Below are 24,210 nucleotides of genomic sequence, written 5' to 3'. Positions count from 1 at the left end.
AATTTACATGCAATAAACTGCACCCATATAAAGTGTACAATTCGGTAAGTTTTGTCAATACTGTGTACACTCATGAAACCGCCACCACCAACATACAAGAACATTTCCATTGTCTCCATGTTTTCTCAGGCCCCATTTTTAGTCCTTTCTCCACATTCAGCCATAGGAAACACTGGTCAGCTTTCTCTCACTACAGATTAATTTGCTTCCAGAATTGTATGTCTGGTTCCTCTTGTGTCTGGCTTTCACATGGCATAATCTATTTTACTTTTTTAAAAATATATTTATTGATTGATTTCAGAGAGGAAGGGAGAGGGATAGAGAGATAGAAACATCAATGATGAGAGAGAATCATTGATCGGCTGCCTCCCGCACACCCCCCACTGGGGATCGAGCCCACAACCCCGGGCATGTGCCCCTGGCCGGAATCGAACCCGGGACACTTCAGTCCACAGGCCGACACTGAGCCAAACCGGCTAGGGCTTTTATTGATTTTTTTACAGAGAGGAAGGGAGAGGGACAGAATTAGAAACATCAATGAGAGAGAAACATCGATCAGCTGCATCCTGCACACTCCCCACTGGGGATGTGTCTGCATCCAAGGTACATGCCCTTCACCGGAATCGAACCTGGGACCCCTGAGTCCACAGGCCGACACTCTATCCATTGAGCCAAATCAGTCAGGGCCATAATCTATTTTAGAGTCATCTAGAAGTTTCAAGTAACAGTAGTTCCCTTTTTAAAGACTTAAAAATTGATTTCAGAGAGGAAGGGAGAGAGAGAGAGAAACATCAACAATGAGTCGAAACCGGTTTGGCTCAGTGGATAGAGCGTTGGCCTTCGGACTGAAAGGTCCCAGGTTCGATTCCGGTCCAAGGGCATGTACCTTGGTAGCGGGCACATCCTCAGTAGGAGGTGGGCAGGAGGCAGCTGATTGATGTTTCTCTCTCATCCATGTTTCTAACTATCCCTCTCCCTCTCTGTAAAAAATCAATAAAAATATATTTAAAAAAAAGAAACATCAATGATGAGAGAATCATTGATTGGCTGCCTCCCCTTTACTGGGGAACAAACCCGCAACCTGGGCATGGATCCCGGACCCTTCCGTTGCAGGCCGGCGCTCTGTCCACTGAGCCAACGGCCAGGGCAGTAGTTCCTTTTCACTGGCGAGTAGTATACTACATTTCATTTATCCATTCACTATTTGATGGGCATTTGGGTTCTCATTTTTGTCTCCTATGACTAAAGCTCTGTGTGTATCCATGTGCTGTGTGAATGTACTGTTTTCATTATGGTGGGGGCAGCGAGGGGGGGGGGATAGGAATGGAATGTCTGAGTTGTGTACGGTAGGTGTAGTTCAACTTTTTCAGAAACAGCCATTATTATCCTGGCCTGTGCCACCAAGTTGGCTGGGCAACATCACAGGCACCAAAAGGTTGCCGGTTCGATTCCTGGTCAGGGCACATGCCTGGGTTGTGGGCTCAGTTCTGGGTAGGGAGTGTGTACGAGGCAGCCAAGAGGTGTTTCTTCCTCTCCCTCTCTCTCTAAAAGTCCATTAAAAATCTAAAAAAACAAACACACACACACACACACACACACACACACACACACACACACACACACACACAACAAAACTATAAAAGATTTTTTTAAAAAACAAGCCCTGGAGCGGTGTCCCTTACACTGAAAGGGCACGGACTCCTGGTCAGGCACACATGTCGGGGCACCGGGATAGTTCACTCTCACATTGGTGTTTCTCTAAGATAAGGTGACCAGACGTCCCGCTTTTGGCGGGACAGTCCCGATTTTTAACAATTTGTCCCGCGTCCCGCGGCGTTTTAAAAAAGTCCCGATTTTTGGAAAGAATGCACGACAAGCTAGGGAACGGCAGGAGAACGGGAAGGGAATATACGGTTTTCGGCGGCCATGTGGCTCTTTAGCCAGGATATGAGTTTTATATTATTTTTGTTAATTTTATAATGTTAAACTTTAATAATAACAAATAATTGTTGAGAACTGATTATCGAGAACTGCTTATCAAAGTTCGCATTGCTGATCAGTTGTTAGAATTCGGCCACCATTGTTTGGACTTAATGAACAATGGCATTTTTTGGGATTGGCAACGACGAAAACATTTTGTAACTGTCTCTCAGACGATACACATCATACTGCGTGCTAGTAAGCTGGTTAAACAAGTGATGTCATTACAAATCAGCTAATTTAGGTAATTTATTTATTTATTTCATAAATACATAAATTTTCTTGAACTTAGCAGACAGTACTCGTATTATTTATATTTTATAGTGGCGGCAAAAAGTCTAGCGCCGGCCTTGAAAGTGACACTTACGACTTACGTTACGGCAAATTCATGACCTTTTAAACAACGACAGCAATCTACTAAAAAAAATTCACCCAAATGAGAAATATGCCAAAGAATAAAGTAATACTATACATACTTTTTTATTTATTATATTTGTAAATTGTACTTATGTTGAAATTTTAAAAAAATATATTACAATACTATTTTTGCGTTCTATGAAAATTTTTGTTGCTCCATATAGACCAAATTTTTAATCAAGAACCCCCCCACCCCCCACCCCCCGTCAATGGTGTCCCGCTTTACCAATGTTAAAATCTGGTCACCCCACTCTAAGATCAATTAAAAAGAGAAAAACTGACAGTATTGCAGAGGTTGTGACATTTGATGTTCCCACCCCTAAGAGGTCTGATTGCTCCTGGGCGTTCTCAGTGTAACTTTCAGTGATTCTGACAGGTGTGGAATGATGGCTAGTTGTGGTTTTAACTTACATTTCTGTCCCTGTGCTTATGGGCCACTTATAGGCATGGCGGCCGGCAGGTCCGGAGTGAGGCAGAGAGTGAGTGAGGGAGTGGGAGGGCCAGAGGGTGTGTGAGGGGCGGTAGGATTGCTGGGAGCCTTGGGGGCAGGTGGTTCGGGCTCTCAGGGCCCAGAGCCTCTGCTACCGCCCAATGCCCGCCCCGGCTGCCCTGCGGCGGAGCCCGCGCCATCTTAAAGGGTCAGCCAGGTCCTCCAGGCGCGGAGCCTGCGGGAGGGGCAGCGGCTGCGCCCCGCCCCGCCCCGCCCCCTACCGGACTCAGCGGGCCTGAGCCCACCGGCACCCCCGCCCCCGAACCCGCTAGCTCCAAGGACAAAAAATATATTGCTCATAAAATCTTGTGTAGGAGATATTCTTTTTTACATATATAAATGAACAAGTAAAATCCACAGTAAATTTGCATATATGTAAATACGTTAGACAGAAAAAGGGATATTCAAGAGTAAATTAAAGCTGAAAAAGAAGTAGCTTAAAATTTCTTCCACGTTTATGTTCTGAAAATGAGACTGCTATTTACTGAATGAACTGAAAATTTTTATTCAAGCACTGAAACTAGTCACCGTTAGTGAAATAGGATTTTCTGTTACTCGAAGTGTGCGTTACAGGGGCACTGGGCATCTCTCTCTCTCCCAATTTTTTTTTTGGGAGGCAACCAAAATTTTTGGTGGCCTTGTTTCGGCAAGGCTCGTTTATAAATGACGCTGGTTAAACGGAAGAAGAAATGACCTGGACAGATCTTGAATTAAGTTTCAAAGCTTTCTTCTAGGTATTGGTAGCGAGGAATTAGGAAACTTCCTATTAAACGTAGGGAAGTATTTCCTAACTCCTGCTCCTTTCAGTTTCAAACGTAGTGGACATTGTACAGGGACTGCGAGCGGGCTCCACCGCTACATGATCAATGACAATCTCACAATTGATGTTTCTTCATTCTTCCCCTTTATCTCTAGATTATAGTATATGTATTTTCCTATTTTCTTTTTTTAACGAGTATTCCTTATAATATATGCATAGTTCATGGACAGGGCCAGTAGGTTAGTGAAGACCTCTAAAGGAGGGAGTGGGGAGGGGCTGGGAAGAGGAGAGTGGAGGGGTGTACAAGGGGGGGGGGGAAAGAGGGAGATACATGTGATACTATCAACAAGAAAAACAGAACAACATAAACTGATGAACAAAAACAGATCTAGAGACAGAGAATCATCCATCAGACCGTCAAACCTCAGAGGGAAGGTAGGGGAGGGTGGGGGTAAGGAGGAAGAGATCAACCAAAGGACTTGTATGCATGCATATAAGCCTAACCAATGGACACAGACACCAGGGGGGTGAGGGCATGAGTGTGGGGGGGTAGGGGTTAGGGGGCCAATGGAGGGATAATACCTTAATAATATACCTTAAGAAAAAAAAATGCATATTTTGAAAAAGCATTGGGAAATAGGACATTTGCAGAATCAAAAGTGACGTTTAAGAAAAAATGAAACAATATTCAAAATAGGTGACGAATAATTTGTATATACAATATTTAAGAAGCCTTACAACTCAAATTACAGAGACAACCCAACTATATAAAAAAGGCAAGCAACATATTTCAACAAATATCCTTAGTTCTTGAATGCATCATGAATCTCCGGAACTTCCTACTTCCACAATCTGCAACTAAAGACAACTAAGACATTCTCAAAAGTGTTTCTTTTTTAAAAAAATATACTTCTAGTCTACGTAAAAACATCAATGATGACTGAGTATCATTGACTGGCTACCTCCTACATCTCCTCTAGTGGGTGCTAAAATCACAAGAGAAATGGGACCCTTCAACAAGACAGAATGTTATCCACTCAACCAGCTTAAGAAAACCTTTTCTTTCCTTTAACCACATGTAAGCAAGCCTTGTCGAAACAAGGCCACCAAAAATTTTGGTTGCCTCCCAAAAAAAAAATTGGGAGAGAGAGAGGTACCTGTCAACCACGTAACGCACCTCTCGGGTCAAAGCAACCCCTATTTCACTGACAGTGGCTAGTTTCAGTGCTTGAATAAAAATTTCCAGCTTATTCTGTCAATAGCAGTTTCATATTCACAACATATAGTTGAAATAAATTTTTAAGTTACTCCTTTTTCAGCTTGGATTTACTCTTGAATATCATTTTTCCCGTCCTGCACTTGTACTTACGTATATGCAAATTTTACTGTGGCTTTTACTAGAACAAGTTGCTCATAAAATTCTGTCTAGGAAATATTTTCTTTTTTTTTCTTTTGGTATATTTTGTCCTTGGGGCCAGCGGATTTCGGGGCGGGGGTGTCCGGATTCCGGGGCGGGGGTGCCCGGGGGCTCAAGCCTCCGTGAATCCGGTAGGTGGCGAGGCTGGGCAGGCTCCTCCCAAGGAGGACCTTGCAAGCCCTTCAGGATGGCGGCGGCCTGCGAACCAGGGCGGGCGGCGGGGAGGAGGGGGTACCTCGGGCGGTTGCACAGGTTTTTTTCGCCCCGAGAGCCCGAACGCCTGCCCCCCCCCCCCCCCCGCAGGCTCCCGCGCCGTCGCACTGTCCCCCCCACCCTCTCGCCCTCTCGCTCCCTTCCTGGCACTCCAAATTCGCCGGCCGCCAGCTTCCTCCCTCCTCCCCATGTTTTATGTTTTATGCTAAGAGACATAAAAACTATCCCAAGGTGGTAAATATTTTTCTTCTCTATTTTTTCTTTTTTGCGTTTAGTTTTAGCTTTAAATTTCAGCCTATGATCCATTCAGAGTTAGATTTGGGGGGTGCGTCAAAATATCAATTTCTAGGATGGGCAAAGTAGAAAGAGCCCCGAAGGATTCGGAGGTACCGAAGAAGACGTTTTTGAAGCCATAAAAGGAGCAGGTGAGGTCCGTGGTACCAGATGCTTCGGAAATGGATTGATCATGGCTGTAAAGGCGTATGGCAATTTATTGAGTGTCCACTCTGGCAAGCACAGAACGTTTGCTCTCAAGTTGTCTGGTTTGTTGGAGCAGGGGTAGGTGATGCTTTGAAGACAAGCATGGATAAGAGAAAAGCCGAAGGTGAACAGTCGAAGGGGATTTTTTAAAAAGAGAGATTTTTATTTATTTTTAGAGAGAGAGAGGGAGGAAGGGAGAGGGAGAAACATCCATCCACTGCCTCCTACACTCTCTCCACCGGGGAATCCCCACAAACCGGGCAGGTGTCCGCCGGGAACCCACAGGGAATGGAGCTGGCAACCTTTCCTTCCGCGCACGAGAGCCACCCCAGCCAGGGCAGATAATTTGCTTTTGAGATAGGGGCTGATTTGTATGAGGAAGGGCAAAAATTAAATGAAAACGTGTAGGAGGTGGTGGAGCATTAGGGTGTAATTTATGGGAAAGGCCCCAGAGAAAGGAGTAAAGAATAGGCCCAGAGTCTAGTGGAGGGATTAGCTTTGACGTGGGGGAACCCAACGCTCACCCAGAGAGGGTTCCAGAAAGGAAAACAGAGAAGATGAGCCCTAATTGGTTTGGCTCAGTGGATAGAGCGGCGGACTGAAGGGTCCCAGGTTCGATTCCGATCAAGGGCATGTACCTTGGTTGCGGGCACATTCCCAGTTAAGGAGGTGTGTGCAGGAGGCAGCTGATTGATGTTTCTAACTCTTTATCCCTCTCCCTTCCTCTCTGTAAAAAAATCAATAAAATATATTTTTTAAAAAAGAAAAGAGATGAGTTTGCGGGTGTGGGGGGGAGGTGGGGGGGCCCACTGGCGCTATCCTCGCAAATCCGAGCTGGAGGAGGAATGGAACTAACCTTTTGAAAATACCTTCTGAAGCCTGTTAAAGCAAACGTTACAAATTTGCAAGTGAGAAGTTTGCTCGTACTCATTTAGTAGGTCACTTGGCAGGCAAGGTCGTGCGTTCACAGCAAGGAACCGGCACCAAAGCTCCTGGACCTGAGCCCCATCCCGGGCGAGGCTCGCCGGACTACACGCCCCAGGATGCATCGGGGCCAGCTCCCCATTGGAGGAAGCGGCGGCGGCGGCGCGCCGACCGGAAGAACCGCCTACGCCCCCGAGCCTTGGAGAAGACTTTCCTTCCTCCGGTGGCGCCATGCGTCCGGACCAGGCCTCAGCTTGGTACCGGCGCATGTCCGCGGTTTACGCTTTGGGCACCTGGAGCGTGTTGGGCGCCTTGATTTTCACCGGCCGCCGCAAAAAGAGCAAGTCAGGAGGTACGGCTCTCCCGCGAGACCTTCCGCCGGAGATGCAGCCTTCCGCGGAGCTCACGCAGGGGTCAGAGGAGCGGCCTCGCTGTGCGCCAGCCCTAAATAGTCTACAAAACGTGGGAACGGTTGTTTAGAGCCATTCGGTTTAATGGAATGTGCCAGGAACTACATTTTAAATGACCAAATCTTATATTTTTGAATGAGGCCGTGCCTGATACTAAGAATTTGAAGAATCAGTGTAACGTTAGGGATGGAGTTTTCAGACGCTGGACACTGGTGTTCTGAAACATTAGCCCTTTGTCGCATTTGGCGAGCAAACGATTTCAGCACTCACACCAGCTAAGGAATATTAAAACCTTACCAGAGCCCTAGCTGGTTTGGCTTCATGGGTAGAGCAAAGGCCTGCGGACTGAAGGTCCGGGTTCGATTCGGGTCAGGGATTCATGCCGGGTTTCAGGCTCGATCCCCAGTAGGGGGCAGCCTATCGATGATTCTCATCATTGATGTTTCTAAATCTCCCTTTCTCTCTGAAATCAATAAAAACTATATTTTAAAAAAACCCTTATCAGAAAGGGAATCCCTTAGCTTTAAAAACGTGCTTGGAAATTTGTACTGCTAATAGATACCTGGTTGCTTGCAGCTGAATGGGAGGAGTGATAGCAGAGTATGGGGTTTATTTTTGTGGATGAAGATATTGTAAAATTGATTGTTGTGTAGGTTCCACAGATCTGAATGTACTGAAAACCATTTAATGTTACATTTTATTTTACTGTATTATTATTTTAACTTAATTTTTTTGTTAATCCTCACCCAAGGATATTTTTCCACTGATTTTTAATTTATTTAATAATATATATTTTATTGATTTCAGAGAGGAAGAGAGAGGGAGAGAAACATTAGTGATAAGAATCATTGATTGGCTGCCTCCCTTTACACCCTCCATTGGGGATGGAGCCTGCAACCAGGGCATATGCCCTGACTTGGAATCCAACTGTGACCTCCTGGTTCATTGGTCAATGCTCAATCAATGAGCCACACCAGTTGGGCTTTTCACTGATTTTTAGAAAGAGTGGAAGGGAGAGGGAGAGACAGAAAGAAACATGGATGTGAGAGAGACACTTTCATTGGTTGCCTCCTGCAGCCAGGGAACCTGCAACCAAGGTATGTGTCCTTGACTGGAATCGAACCCGGGACCCTTCAGTCCACAGGCTGATGCTCTATCCACTGAGCCAAACCGGGTAGCATTATTATTATTTTTTAATCCTCACCCGAGGATATTTCTTCCATTGGTTTTTAGAGTAGAAGGGAGGGAGGGAGGAGAGAGAGAGAAAACCAGATCAATTGGTTGCCTCCTGGGCCACCAGGGCTGGGATCAAACCTGCAACCTAGGTAGATGCCCTTGACTGGCAATTGAACCCAGACCCTTTGGTGCTGGGCAGATGCTCTAACCCAGTGGTCGGCAAACTCAGTCAACAGAGCCAAATGTCAACAGTACAACGATTAAAATTTCTTTTGAGAGCCAAATTTTTTAAACTTAAACTTCTAACGCCACTTCTTCAAAATAGACTCGCCCAGGCCGTGGTATTTTGTGGAAGAGACCCACACTCAAGGGGCCAAAGAGCCGCATGTGGCTCGTGAGCTTCAGTTTGCTGACCACGGCTCTAACCACTGAACAACACTGGCCAGGGCAGTGTTACATTTTAAAGGAGTAATTAAGTACATCTTGGTAAAGTTGTGATGTGTAAATTCTGCTGAAGATTATATTTGGTGATGAAGATTATCAGTGGCCTGAAAGTACACATGTCCACCCAAGTATTGAGTGTAACCATTTCATTGTCTATAGTGGTCATGTTTTATTTATTTTTCTTTTTTACAGAAAGAAAATGGTGTCAGGAATCTGATGGGGGTAGGGGGTAATTCTTTATAAGACTTTACTAATAGTTTACATGACTGCTATTTAAGTTAATAATTCAGATGTTTGTTTTTTTTTTAAGGTGATAAAGTAGAACAAAAAGATGTCTCAACATATGAAAGCCCTGAGTCAAGTAATTCTTATTTTATTTCTAAGCCTTGACTAAATAATTTTAATGACTGTTCCTTAAGTTAAAAGTTAATAATTCAGGTGTTCCATATTTTTCAAAGGTGATGAATTAGACCTAAGGAATGAAATAACTGAGCCCCCAAAAGGGTTTTATGTGGAAACAATTGTCACATATAAAGAAGATTTTGTTCCAATTACTGACAAGATCCTCAACTATTGGAAATCATGGACTGGTGGCCCTGGACCAGAATCATGATTGACTGCTGGATTCCGAAAACCAGGACTTTGTTTCAGCATGTAAATGTGATAGATGCCTTGATTTCAATTTTATGTTTTTGAAAGTGTATAACCTTTAATCTTTTATGTAAAATATGATCACTAATAATATGCAGTAAATATTTCCTTGAGGAAAAGTAAACTGGCATATTCAAGAAGTGTTCCTCTATACTTACATGAGTGAAGGGTTGAAGTGAAATTTTACATTGAGCTTCCATATGCTTGCTTTCTGAAACTAGTTCATGACCTTTATTTTACTAGAGGCCTGGTGCATGAAATTCGTGAATGGGGGGGCGGGTTCCCCCTCAGCCCAGCCTGCACCCTCTCACAATCCTGGACCGCTGGCTCCTAATCGCTCGCCTGCCTGCCTGCCTGGTCACCCCCAACTGCCCCCTTCTGCCAGCCTGATCGCCCCTAACTGCTCCCCCCCCCCCCCGCCAGCCTGGTTGCCCCTCACGGCCCCCACGCCAGCCTGGTTGCCGCACTCAGCCTGTTCAGTTGTTTGGTTGTCCCTCACCCCTCTGCCTGCCGGCCTGGTTGTAGGCAGCCATCTTGCGAGGGTGTGAGGGTCAATTTGCATATTACCTCTTTATTATATAGGATGTTGTTGGACACGGCTTTAGTGGTCCATTTAAGGTTAGGTTCAGCAAATCTCCATGTACAGTATGGAATTTATAGTCACTCTTTGGATACTATTGGGTACTTGGTAAGAATGTTATGAATTAAATATACTCCATCTGTTCTTTAGGACCAGAACAGGTATGGATTAAATCCCAACTGTGACTACCAATATTCTAGACACGGAGTACAAAGTTGGGACAACATGGTTCCTGTCCTAGAGTGCTGCACTGGTCTCTTGGTTGCAAGTAACAAGTGGGCTTAACTCAAAGGGTATTTATCAAAAATTGTGTTTGGGGGACTCTCTCCCCATCCCCACATGGGAGTCTGTGCTTGTTTCTCAATAAATTTCCATCTTTTACTATAAAAAAAAATTGTGTTTGGATACCTCAGAATTAAAGCAAGTTATGTTATAGGCCTAGGAAGGCCTGGCACCATGAACTGAAATGCAGCCAGCCACTCATTGAACCTGCCTGCCTCTGGCTAAAATAAATTCTAATAAATTCGTTTTGTTTTGATTTTAGAGAGAGGAAAGGAGAGAAAGAAAAAAAAAAACACACATTGATTTGTTTCACTTCTTTATGCACTCATTGGTTGATTCTTGTATATTCCCTGACTGGGTATTAAACCTCCAACTTTTTTGTATTGGGATGACGCTCTAAACAACTGAGCTACCTGGCCAGGGCATCTAATAAACTTATAAACGTTTTCTACAAATTTGGACATTTTTATGTCAACATAGGTTTACTTAAAAATGGTTTCCTAAGTCTAGTAATTTGGTAACTTTAAAGGTTTGCTAGCTAAATTAAGTTATGGATATTCATTGAATGTCTGGATCATTTCCAAATAAGATAAAGTACTGAAACATTTCTTACTGAATGTAGGTTTGCCTACTTTTTGCTTCTTTTTTCTTTAAAAAAAAAATTTTTTTTTTATTGATTTCAGAGAGGAAGGGAGAGGGAGAGAGAGACAGAAACATCAATGATGAGAGAGAATCACTGATCATCCGCCTCCTGCATGCCCCCTATTGGGGATTGAGCCCACAACCTGGGCATGTGCTCTGACCGCCAATCGAGAATCGAACTATGACCTGTTCATAGGTTGACGCTCAACCACTGAGCCACATCCGCCAGGCAGGAACTACGCTTTAAAAAAAAAACTTGCATTTATTGGGGTGACACAGGTTAACAACTATACAGGCTTCAGGTGCACAATTCCACAGCACATCATCTGTACTCTATTATATGTGTACCACCCCAAGTCAAGTCTCCGTCCATCACCATTTACCCCCCTATACCCTCTTCTGTTTCCCATCTCCCCACCCCCCCACTCACCACACTGTTGTCCCTGTGAAAGAACTAAGTTTTGTTAAAAATTAAGTAAGGTACTGAATTTGGGGGTGTCGGAGAGCTGGTTTTGGCCCGATCCCACAGGCCAGGCTGAGGGACCCCCACTGGTGCACAAATTCGAAAAATAAAAATACATATTCTTTTTATGATTAAGGTATTACATATGTGTCCTTATCCCTCCATTACTCCCCCCTACCTCCCCAACTTGTGCCCTTACCCCCCTGGTGTCTGCGTCTATTGGTTAGGCTTATACGCATGCATACAAGTCCTTTGGTTGATCTCTCCCTCTTACCCCCACCCTCCCCCTCCCCCTCCCCTACCTTCCCTCTGAGGTTTGATGGTCTGATCGATGCTTCTCTGTCTCTGGATCTGTTTTTGTTCATCAGTTTATGTTCTCTTTTTATTGTTGATAGTATCACATGTATCTCCCACTTACTCTCCCCCTCCCTTTTACACCCCTCCATTCTCCTCTTCCCAGCCCCTCCCCACTCCCTCCTTTAGGTTTTCACTAACCTACTGGCCCTGTCCACGAACTATGCATATATTATAAGAAATACTCTTGTTAAAAAAGAAATAGAAAAAACACATACTATAATCCAGAGATAAAGGAGGAGAAAGAAGAAACATCAATGGTGAGAGTCATTGATCACCTAGCAGTTGAGCCTGCAGTCCCCACACTACCCACAAGCACTGAACCCAGTGACTGACTGGTCCAGTACCCAACACGTGAGGCACCTTTGAACAGCTGTTTTTCTTCTTTTAACCAGTGTTATAAGTAAGCCTTGTAGGAACAAGGCTACACAAAAATTTTGGTTGCCTCCCAAAAAAAAAAATTGGGAGAGAGAGAGATACCCAATACCCTTGTAGTGCATGCCTCTCATAAAAGCAACTTCTATTACACTGACGGTGGCTAGTTTCAGTGTTTGAATAAAAATTTCCAGCTTATTCTATAAATAGCAGTCTCATTTTCAGAACATATAAGTGGAAGAAAATTTTAAGTTACTCCTTTTTCAGCTTGAATTTACTATTGAATATCATTTTTTCCGTCTAATGTCATTTACATATATGCAAATTTTACTGTGGCGTTTTACTAGTTATAAAATAAGTGCTGATAAACTTTCAGGGTCTATTATAAAGGTAAACAATGGCTGTAAATTAAGTGAATAGTCTATGGGAAACCCAAGATGGGCCACTTGATTCTTTCAGGCTCCTGTCAAACCCCATTTTTTCCCCCTTTTCTCTTACTGCATTTCTTCATTACCATAGTACTTTTCTGTTGTTGTTAACCCTCACTCAAGGATATTTTCCCATCGATTTTTAGAGAGAGTGGAAGGGAGAGGGAGAGACAGAGCGAGAGAAACATCTATGTGACAGAGACACATTGATGTGAGAGACACACATGGATTGGTTGCCTCCTGCACTCGCCCTGACCTGGCGGGGACTGAACTTGCCACCGAGGTACTGCCCTTGACTGGAATCAGGCTGACAGTCCACCGGCCAACGCTCTTTCCACTGAGCCAAACCAGCTAGGACCACCATAGTACTTTTAAACTGGACTTTATTCAACTGCTATTTAGTATGGGTTACCAATATGCTCCTGGTGTATGTTTCCCAGATGGGTTAAAGCCTTCCCCTACTGAAAGGCTGATACCTTCACAGTAGCAAAGACAGTGTTTGAAAATGTATTTCCCACTTAGTGTATGCCTTCAACAATTTCTGAGAAAATCATATGAATTTTTTAAAAAAAATTATTGATTTTAGAGAGAGAGGAAGGGAGAGAGATAGAAACATCCATGATGAGAAAGAGACGGATCGGCTGCCCCCTGCAAGCCCCCTACTGGGAACTGAGCTCACAACTCAGGCATGTGCTCTGACCCAAAACAAACCGGGGACCTCTTCCTTCATGGGTCGACACCAGCAGAGCATAAATCATAATGAACGTTGATGGACAGACTCGAACACTTGGAATTATCACTGACCCTATCACTCAATTACCAGGCAAGATTGAGAGAACTAATGGAAAAATTGATTCAAGCAGAAATTTTAATTACATGGAGCTGAATGAACTGATGAGAATGGTTACAATATAACTTTTTGTTTGAAATATTGCTGGATTGTTTTTTTCAGATATAAGAAAACAATTTCCTAAAGCTAGCCATGACTTAGAGCAATTTGGTAAACTATACCTTTGTAAACAGAATAGAAACGTTTGTCCTTTTCTCTTTACTTGATTCCCCCAGAATTCAGAAATTCTCAGCGAGTGTTCTAATTTTCATGGCAATATTGTTATTTGCATAAGTTCAATAAAAATCTCTTCTCCTTATAACAGAAGACAGTTGAAAACTAGTTATATATCAAGGATTTGACTGGAATGTCATATTTGAGGGAGACATGCATAGACTCAGATACGACCAGACAGCTTTAATATTGACTGACAGAAGCCAACAAAAACCCTTTATTTTATTGGCATAGTACCTTGCTTACGGAAGTCAGCAGCAGCCTTAGGAGGTGAGTAAAGAATGTCATTTCTTGGCAGGTACAGAAGCTTCAGGATATTTTGAGGAGTTTGAGAAAAGAGGAACTCACCCAAATCTATACGTATTGCAGGCAAGGTCTGATGGCAAGTTCTTGCCATGGCTTTTCTGGCCTGAAGAGGCCTTTTTAAGTTCAATCTGAAGATTTCTTATGGAAAATTCCAGCACAGCAGATTTAAAAGAGCCTTTCTGGTTAATTACTATTCTTGCTGGACTTATACAAATAATCAGGCCAAGTTTACTGAAATGACTTATTTTGCAAATAAATTAGACTTAACTTGGCTATCTTTGGTAAAAATAATGATCTTAGAGGAAAAAATTATGTTTCAATAGAAATTACCATATACGTTTGTGGATGTTACATTCTGATGCTGTTCATTATTTTTTGAGTTTTTTTGTTTCCTTCTTGTAAATGGACTGGATCTTCAATTATCCTAGGTCCCTCCAACAACTGCCTATGACTCTCCAAACGAATGTTTCCAATTTTTCTTTCATCCTTTGACTTGGAATCACTGAGGACTGAAACTGCCCTTTTCCCAGGGCCATGTAAGCTGAAGATGGAGAACTTGGTAATAGAGTTCAGAGAAATCACCACAGCTCGTATATAGACAGTCATTCTGCCTATCACAAAAAGATCACCAGAGACATTCATACTGCAGACCAGGAGAAGCTATCAGGCTGGAACTACCTGTCCTCACTCAATCTGAAGATGATTGCAGACATAATTAGACATCTTCTCAACTGCCTGGCTTCAGAACTCAGAAACAGATTACAGACTGCTTTTTTTTTTTTTGGTTTCCATAGGGATGCTTTTTATTAAATACCTGCTCTGTCCTTGCACCATAGGCTTAATTTTAGGAGCCCACTGGCATCACTGCCTCCGGAAATGAGATACAACTGTTAACTGAACGGAACCGTCTCAACACTGAGACCATCGCCCGAGCTGGTTGGGCTCAGTGGATGGAGCGGCCTGCAGACGGAAAGGTCCCGGTTTGATTCCAGTCAAGGGCACATGCCCAAGTTTCGAGCTCAATCCCCGGTGGGGGGCATGCAGGAGGCAGCCGATCAATTATTCTCTCTCATCATTAATGTTTCTCTCTCTCCTTCTTACTTCCTCTCTGAAGTCAATAAAATATATATATATATATATATATATATATATATAAAATCAACACCATTTCTGGAATGTGAAACTTCCAGGGAAGTTTCAGGAAGGAACTGTGGGGCGTCAGAAAGAGCCATCCCAACATGTATCTGTGGTATGTGGATTGTTTTTGAGCTAAAGTCAACTTTTAGCTGTGGGCTCATGAGAAACTTCTGCCCTGCAAATATTTAGAACAGTGGTCGGCAAACTCATTAGTTAACAGAGCCAAATATCAACAGTACAACGATTGAAATTTCTTTTGAGAGCCAAATTTTTTAAACTTAAACTATATAGGTAGGTACATTGTTATTAACTTAATCAGGGTACTCCTAAGCTGGCCTTTGCTAAAAACTCAAGGGGCCAAAGAGCCACATGTGGCTCGAGAGCCGCAGTTTGCCGACCACTGACTTAGAAGAACTTGGATTGGGGGTTTTACCCATAGTAAGAGGCTATTATCTATAGGGCAGGGCAAACTACTAATTAGTTACTAAACGTGCTCTCCCTGCAATGACCCTTTGAAGCCCCAAGGCACCTTACCTCATTGCTACCTCAGAATGTCTTATATACCTATTCTCCCTTTCTGTCTTCGAACCTGTCATGCATGCAGGGTCTCTGGCTCTTCTTATATGTATGCATGGTTCCCATAAATATATATGAATTAAATCATGTCTATTTGGTTATTAATTGACCAGCTCAGTGGTTGGCAAACTCATTAGTCAACAGAGCCAAATATCAACAGTACAATGATTGAAATTTCTTTTGAGAGCCAAATTTTTTAAACTTAAACTTTTTTTAAAAAAATGTATATTTTACTGATTTTTACAGAGAGGGATAGAGAGTTAGAAACATTGATCAGCTGCCTCCTGCACACTCCCCACTGGGGAAGTGCCCGCAACCAAGGTACATGCCCTTGACCGGAATCCTTCAGTCCGCAGGCCGCTGCTCTATCCACTGACTGAGCCAAACGGGTCCCGGCTAAACTTAAAGTTCTTCTAATGCCACTTCTTCAAAATAGACTCGCCCAGGCCGTGGTGTTTTGTGGAAGAGCCACACTCAAGGGGCCAAAGAGCCGCATGTGGCTCTCGAGCCGCAGTTTGCTGACCACGGGACCAGCTGAAAGAACCTTGAGGGTAAAGGAAAGTTTCTCCCTTCCCACACAGATTACAAATTTTTGGCAGAAATGCCACAAAACTGATGTTGTGTCTTTCTCAGTGCAATATCAGGGAGCATATGATGGTTTTCTCATTACTGATGAGATTAACTTTGGCCACTTCATTAAGATAATTTAGTGTGTAGTGTAAACATTCAAGCATACTAATTTGTATTCTTTTCTGGCCAAATGACTTTCCTTGTTCTTTATTTGAATGCTTTCTCTTAGAGGAGGAGAAAAAGTTTCCCTCAACATTCATAGGGTCCCTGGGTGGGTCTGAAAATTAAACTGATAAAGACAGATGAAAAGGAGAAAAGCATATACATTTATTTGTTTTACATGTGACTGAATCAATCAATACATGACATGGGAGTCTTCATAAGGAAACGGTGACCTGAAGAGACAGTTAGACCTGAGTATTTTTATGCTAAGTTTGATGAAGAGTGGGCAGTTGTGGAGGAATAAGTAATATAAGGTAACTGTCATAAATTGGGGGAGACCTAGCAAGGCCTGTTTGTTCTTCCTCCAAGTATAGGTTTGGCACCTCTCACAGGAGGTGTTTATGATCTGTTCCAGGAGAGAAGGTTCAGGGGAAGGTCTGAGTGACTTTCCCGCTTCTGTTTTCTCAGATTCCAGCTTTAAATATTCAATATGCCAAGGTGCTATGTTTTGGGGTAGCTTGTCCTGAAGCTCATCATTCTACACCCACCAACGCTATTAGAGGACTGTAAGAAGAAGACACATTGAGAGGAACTTATTTTCATCTGTGATAGTAATTTGTTAGGGTGATACCTTGTATAGTCCTTTGCAGCTTTCTAAGCACTTTTGCATAGTCTATTTTATTTAAATGTCCTAATAACCCTCTGGGGGTGGGGTGGGGTGGGTGGGCTAGTGTTTGAATTAGAGGAAGAATTAGAATTACAGTATACATCTCTGTATTGCCATGATAGGGTTAAGTCAAAAGAATACTTAAATAGTTAAATGGCTCTTTTAGGCAGCAACTCCTGTCTGCTTTCTGAGAAGCCACTGAGTCAGGAAGACGGGGGAAAAACAATTTGGGAGGATACTTGTGCGGAGGGATGGCGAAGAGGAAGAGGGAACACAATTAGAATTAGGATTCTGGACACAGTTGGGATTTAGGAATGATGTCTCTTAAGCCTGGGGAAGTGAGAGGAAACAGGGGCAGACACTGGTCTGGGCAGAGTTGGGTCTGGGTTTTGGTTGGGCGGGGCCCAGCTGTGAGTGGAGCCCGACCGAGAACGGGGCGGGTCCTATCCCTGGATCAGCCGGGTTACAGGGAGGCCACAGGTGGGCGTGACCGGCATGGGCGGGACCAACCTGGGGGAGGGCGTGGCCGACATCCGCCGGCTGTCCCCAACCTGGCCTTCCAGGGCCGCGGGGCGCACTTCCTAGTGTCACCGGTAGAGGGCGCAGGCCGCGGAGCCGCTCGCAGAGCCGTGAAGCCAGGAGGAGCGGGTGCGACCCCACTCGCCCCAGCCGCCGCCATGAGAGCCGTGGTGCAGCGCGTCACCCGGGCCAGCGTCACAGGTCAGTCGGGCGGGGCCGGGCCGGGAGGAGCCGCCCCTGACCCCGCGCCGGCAGTCCCGGCCGCCCCGCCACTGATTCCCCGCGCGGTCCCCGGGCCGATCTGTCCCCTGTGCCCGCGAGCTCGCACCCCGGCCGGGCTCGGGTCACCGCTTCGGCCCCAGATCGCTGTCCTTGTGCCTGGGGGGCCCAGCGCGTCCCTGGCTGTAGGAGCTCCTCTTTGGGTTCAGGATAAACACGCCTTACTATTCTTTTTATTTTGGTCCTGAGTACAGAGAGGCAGAACCTCCGGGAATCCCCATGGCCCGCTCTTCAGTGGAGTATTGCACGAACACGTAGGGAGGATTTCCGGAGCAAGAACATCCTCCTTTCCAACATTCTGTTTTAAAGCCCCCATTTCCCCCGGTTTCTACATGCCTGATTTTTATGGAGCTGACTCGCACAGATGCGGGGAGCCGTTTGTTCCTGTGGAGGAGTTCTGACAGTGGCGTACACCCACGTGACCAGCCCCAGACCAGCTTCAGAGCGTTTCCTGCCGCAGGACATCCCCTTGCTCCCCCGCAGGACCCTGCAGGAATGGGGTCAGAATCTAAGGAATTCAGGGTGAAATGTTTCTCTTTCCCAACGATTTCTTGTGGGCCACCTCACCCAACCATTAATCATCACTTGATCGCTGAAGTCTAATTTGTACAGTGATTAACGTTAATCACCGTTAACCGGGTCCAGATGACTCATGTAGATAACGCAGGCGTTTTAAAAACTCAAACCAAGATAATACAGATATTTTTTTTAAATTTAATGAATAATTTTAGATTTCTTATAGCCTTTTCTACTTTTATTGGCAGGATTATAATATTATTTCCGTCCAGCTAATTCCAGGTATTCTTCAAGCCAGTCTATATACCAAATATGTGTTCTTGTGTCTGCAAAAATATAAATCTCAAAACAAAACAGCAAAATTCCCTAAAGAAACAACCAAATCCAGCAAAACTACATACAGGTGTTTAGATCTGAGATTCAATTTTTCAACTCTGCCTAATGATTTTTAAGCTCTTCTGGTAACTGGTTTTACATATGGCCCTGGAGTAATAGGGAATAGAACAACACAGGGATTTATGGAATTTTAAAACAATTTTTTAAAATATATTTTATTGAATTTTTACAGAGAGAAAGGGAGAGAGATAGAGAGTTAGAAACATCGATGAGAGAGATACATCGATCAGCTGCCTCCTGCACAGCCCCCACTGGGGATGTGCCCACAACCAAGGTACATGCCCTTGACTGGAATCCAACCCAGGACCTTTCAGTCCGCAGGCCGATGCTCTATCCACTGAGCCAAACCGGTTTCAGCTAAAACAATTTTTAAAGATTTCAGTTAATATTCAAAGTCACTAAACTAGGATAATTTGTAGAAGAAAACTTTTTTTGCTTTATGTGGTCATCATCAACAATGACAGATCTTTGGAGAATTTCAGTTTTGATATTTTCTCTCTGAATTCTCCATTCTGGAATATTGAAAAGATGTATTCTGTGAGATTTGCTGAATAGTTTGAGTGATTTTAGTTGACTATTTAAATTATATGTTTTTAGTTAAAAACAAGCAAATAAACCTACCTGCTATTAAAAGGTAAGTGTGAATTGTGGGAAGGTGTTAATAAAATGGAATTCTCTGAGTGCTAGAGGGACATTGGGGTTAGCCAGGCCTTCTGGTTGAATTGTAATGGAAAGAGATTTTTTTGATTCCTTAACAATGTGACTGGCTCCACTGAAACGTGGCTGTAAGTTAATGACATTTTATTTCAGGAGTCTAAAATGTCACTTCCAATATTATGGTTGGGACAGAGTACACTATTAGGAGTCATATCTTATTATGTGAAAGACTCACTTTATGAGATTGGCAGGCAAATTTTGTGGTAATCTAATTTAAAAAGCTTGATTTTGAAACATTTCAAGCATATTCATTTGGTTAAACAGGTGAATAGTACGTAATCCCCATGTCCTGTCACTCAGCTTTAGCAGCTAAAATCTGAACAGAATCATAGAGCATTGGGAAGAGGATCTAAAATCGATGGGCTTTAATGTGTTAATTGGGGTGATGAACCTCAAAGAAGAGGTTCATGGGTGATGCCTCTTGTACATGGAGAAACGGACCAAATATCTCAGCTCTTTTCTAGCCTGGTAACCTTTTGTCTAAAATTCTCATGTTTTTAAATTTGGAAATTCCTTTGTCTATAATAAAAGACCCCTTTGAATCTCCTAATTCTTCTATTTGTTCCAGGAAGAGGGGCAAAACTGGTCTAAAATAAGAGAGCAAACTGTGTCATCTATAGGCTTTGGGACATAATTTGTTTCTTATGGAGACAATACTACATTGTAAAAATGTTGAAGCTTCAAATAGTGATTTGAATCACTTCAACTAATGATTCTACTTTTTAAAATCTACTCTAGAAGATAATCCTAATTATAGAAAACACTTTAAAGGGATAAGAAGGCAGAATACAGAGGACTTTTAGGACAGTGAAATGACCCATTGAGATACTATAATGGTGGATACATGTCATTATATATGTCTTTGTCTAAATCCAAAGCACCAGGAGTGAACTCCAATGTCAACTACGGACATTGGATGATCATGGTGTGTCATTGTAGGCTTATCAGTTATAACGAATGTATCCCTGTCGTGGTTAGTCAGATCATTGGATGGAATGCAACTGTTCTACTGGATGGGATGCAACTGTTAAAAGATGTTTAGGAAAAGCTTATAACATGGAAAAATCCTAATGCAATGTTAAGAGAAAAGATGGGACACAATTTATATACAATATTTACAATAATATTACAATAATATTTTTTCTTCCTTTTTCTTATATTTTTCAAATTTTCTATAATGCATATTTACTTTAATGGTGGATATAGCTCAATAGTAATTATTTTTTAAGCTTTTAAAACATACTTTGGGGAAAATTTAGAAGATATATTGACATTATAAAAAAGTAATACTTTTTTTTATGACTAATAGTTCATTATATATATGCACCACTTCTTTATCCATTCACCTATTTTTTAAAAATATATTTTATTGATTTTTTACAGAGAGGAAGGGAAAGGGATAGAGAGTTAGAAACATCGATGAGAGAGAAACATTGATCAGCTGCCTCCTGCACACTCCCCACTGGGCATGTGCCCGAAACCAAGGCACATGCCCTTGACCGGAATCGAACCCGGGACCCTTGAGTCCGCAGGCCGACGCTCTATCCAATGGGCCAAACCTGTCAGGGCCATTCACCTATTTTTTAAAAATATTTTTTTATTGATTTCAAAGGGGAAGGGAGAGGGAGAAAGAGATTGAAACATCAATGATGAGAGAGAATCATTGATGGGTTGCCTTCTGCAGGTCCCCAACTGGGGATTGAGCCTGCAACCCAAGCATTTGCCCTGACCAGGAATTGAACCTGGGACCCTTCAGTCCTCAGGCCGATGCTCTATCCACTGAACCAAACTGGCTAGGGCTCCATTCACCTATTGATGGACAGTCAGGTTGCTTCATATCTTGGCTATTATAAATAATGCTTCATTGAACATATGGATGCCTATGTCTTTTTGATTTAGTGTTTTGGGTTTCTTCACATAAATACCCAGAAGTGGAATTGCTGGTCCTTCGTTGTCTCTTGTTATATAGTCTTTTTTTAAAGTCTATTTTGTCTGGTGTCAGTATTGCTAACCTAGCTTTATTTTTTCACTTCCATTTTTATGAAATATCTTTTTTAAAATACATTTTTAAATTGATTTCAGAGAGGAAGGGAGAGGGAGAGAGAGATAGAAACATCAATGATGAGAGAGAATCATTGATTGGCTGCCTCCTGCACGTCCCCCACTGGGGATCGAGCCTGCAATACAGGCATGTGCCCTTGACTGGAATCGAACCTGGGACCTTTCAGTCCACAGGCCGACGCTCTATCCACTGAGCCAAACCGGCTAGGGCTGAAATATCTTTTTTCATTCCTTTACTTTCAGTCTGTGTGTGTCTTTCGATCTGAAAGGAGTCTCTTGTAGGCAGCATATCTAAGGGTCTTATTTTCTTTCTTTCTTTTTTTTTTTTTAAATGGAGAAATCCAACACATATGTATACACACACTTGAAAAGTTTCTAAAGTGTTTGTTCTTTTTTTAATTATTATTTTATTATTATTTTATTGATTTTTTACAGAGGGGAAGGGAGAGGGATAGAGAGCTAGAAACATCGATGAGAGAGAATCATCGACCAGCTGCCTCCTGCACACCCCCTACCAGGGATGTGCCTGCAGCCAATGTACACGCCCTTGACCGGAATCGAACCTGGGACCTTTCAGTCCGCAGACCGATGCTCTATCCATTGAGCCAAACCGGTTTCGGCGAAGGGTCTTATTTTCTTATCCATTTAGCCACCCTGTGTCTTTTGATTGGAACATTTAATCCATTTACATTTAAAATAATTATTGATACATATATATTTATTGTCATTTTATTATTCATAAAAAGAATGAAATATTGCTATCTGCAACATCATGGATGGACCTAGGGTACTGTGCTGAGTAAAATAAGTCATTCAGAGAAAAACAATGCCATATGATTTCACTTACATATGGAATCTAAAAAACAAAACAAACAGGCAGACCAGAAACAGACTCATAGATATAAAGAACATTTTGATGGTGGCCAGAGGGATAGGGGTTGGAGGAATGGATGAAAAAGGTGAAGGGATTAAGAAGTACAAAATTGTAGTTACAAAATAATCATGGGGATGTAAAGTACAATGTAAGGAATATAGTCAATAATATTGTAATAACTATGTATGGTGTCAGATAGGTACTAGATTTATCAGGGTGATCACTTTGTAAGTTATATAAATGTCTAATCACAAGGTTATACACCTGAAACTAATGTAATATTGTATGTCAACCGTAATTGAAAAATAAAAAATTATTGAAATAGAAAAAAAGAAAATACTATTTATTTATTTTTAAAAATATATTTTCATTGATTTCAGAGAGGAAAGGAGAGGGAGAGAGAGATAGAAAGGTCAATGATGAGAGAGAATCATTGATTAGCTGCCTCCTGCATGTCCCCTACTGGGGATTAAACCTGAAACCAGGCATATGCCCTGTCAAGAAATCAAACGGTGTGACCTTCTGGTTCATAGGTCGATGCTTAACCACTGAGCCATGCTGGCCTGGCTTTGTCAGGTATATTTATAGATATTATTATCCAATAGAAGCAAACAAGGAAATGGCAGAGTTGCCCCTCTTCTAATTGGAACATTAGGTCAGTACATGATAAAGTAAAAAAACAGCAATAATCTCATGAGATTTGGCAAAAAGTTGACCAAAAAGATTAGAAAATTATGAAGATCAGTATTGGAAGGAAGGATTCGATTTTCCATCATAATGATGCATCTTGGCCTAAGTCCTGTGCCAACACTATTGGTAGTAGAGCATACATTTAACTATAAATACATACACAAATGTTTGGACTAGGAATGTATGTTCAGAGATTATTTTTATGAATGAGTTGCATGATTTAAAAAGATCTGGAAATCATTGGCTTAGAATGCAACTTTAGTACTAAACTGGGAAATAATAGTTTGCTGACTTGAAACTTTTAAAGCATGGTTTTGTGTATAATATATTTCTCTTTTCTGGAGTAAGTAGAAAAATTATTTCTTTATTTTATGACATGTGTTTTTCATTTTGTGCTATGTATTGTGTTACCAGATTTGTGCTGATTCCAAGACAAGCAGGCAACTCCTGAGAAGTAATATAGCTGAGCTGGATTCTCTGGGCAGGAAAACTTCTGTTTTTATAGATTGGCAAACTCCACCATAGAAAGTTTCAGGTGTCTTACCCAAGGTCACACAGATGAAAATGTGGCCCTCAAATCCTGCTTAGTGGTTGTTCACTTTAGAACACATTCATTCCAGATATAAAATCAGAATGGACATAAATTAGGATTGTCTTACTGCATTTACATAACTCCTTTCATTTTTGAATACCTGCTGACTTTTCCAAAGAAGTTATAAGAAGTATGTGTGATATTTGAACATTCCTGTGGTTATTTAAAAGTGTTTCATGGCACCTATATGGTTCTGAGTCTTTTTTTATCTCTTGTTTCCTTTCTAGTTGGAGAAGAGCAGATAAGTGCCATTGGACGGGGCATCTGTGTGTTGCTGGGTATTTCTCTGGAAGATACACAGAAGGAACTGGAGCACATGTAAGATATGAATTTCTCTTTGTTGTTTTTTTTAAATCCTCACTTGAGGATATTTTTTCCATTGATTTTTAGAGAGAGTGGATGACAAAGGGAAAGACAGAGAGAAATATCTATGTGAGAGAAACACATCTATTGGTTGCCTCCTGCACGAGCCCTGACCAGGGGCCGGGCCTGGGAAGGAGCCTGCAACAGAGGTACATGCTCTCGACGGGAATCGAACCCAGGACCCTTCAGTCCACAGGCCGATGCTCTATCCACTGAGCCAAACTGGCTAGGGCTAA

General features: G+C 42.5%; 2 protein-coding genes across 2 annotated transcripts in view; both read left to right on the top strand.

Moving 5' to 3' along the window:
• Positions 1-6,874: 6,874 nt before the first annotated feature.
• Positions 6,875-10,614, top strand: SMIM26 (small integral membrane protein 26). The gene is made up of 3 exons (XM_079784757.1): positions 6,875-7,033; positions 9,022-9,072; positions 9,170-10,614. Exons 1-3 carry the CDS (start codon positions 6,913-6,915, stop codon positions 9,322-9,324), a joined length of 327 nt encoding a protein of 108 aa, XP_079640883.1. The 5' UTR covers positions 6,875-6,912; the 3' UTR covers positions 9,325-10,614.
• Positions 10,615-17,514: 6,900 nt separating this feature from the next.
• DTD1 (D-aminoacyl-tRNA deacylase 1) overlaps positions 17,515-24,210 on the top strand; it is a 162,381-nt gene continuing 155,685 nt past the window's right edge. The window contains exons 1-2 of the mRNA XM_079784756.1: positions 17,515-17,687; positions 23,839-23,929. Of these exons, the coding sequence (XP_079640882.1) occupies positions 17,645-17,687; positions 23,839-23,929 (134 nt within the window). The 5' untranslated portion in view covers positions 17,515-17,644. The remainder of the gene's footprint in view (positions 17,688-23,838; positions 23,930-24,210) is intronic.

The sequence above is a fragment of the Cnephaeus nilssonii genome (genome assembly GCF_951640355.1).
Source record: "Cnephaeus nilssonii genome assembly, chromosome: 11".
In the NCBI taxonomy this organism is placed as follows: Eukaryota; Metazoa; Chordata; class Mammalia; order Chiroptera; family Vespertilionidae; genus Cnephaeus; species Cnephaeus nilssonii.
Note: the sequence above shows the minus strand (reverse complement) of the source record. Positions and strands in the feature narration are given on the sequence as shown.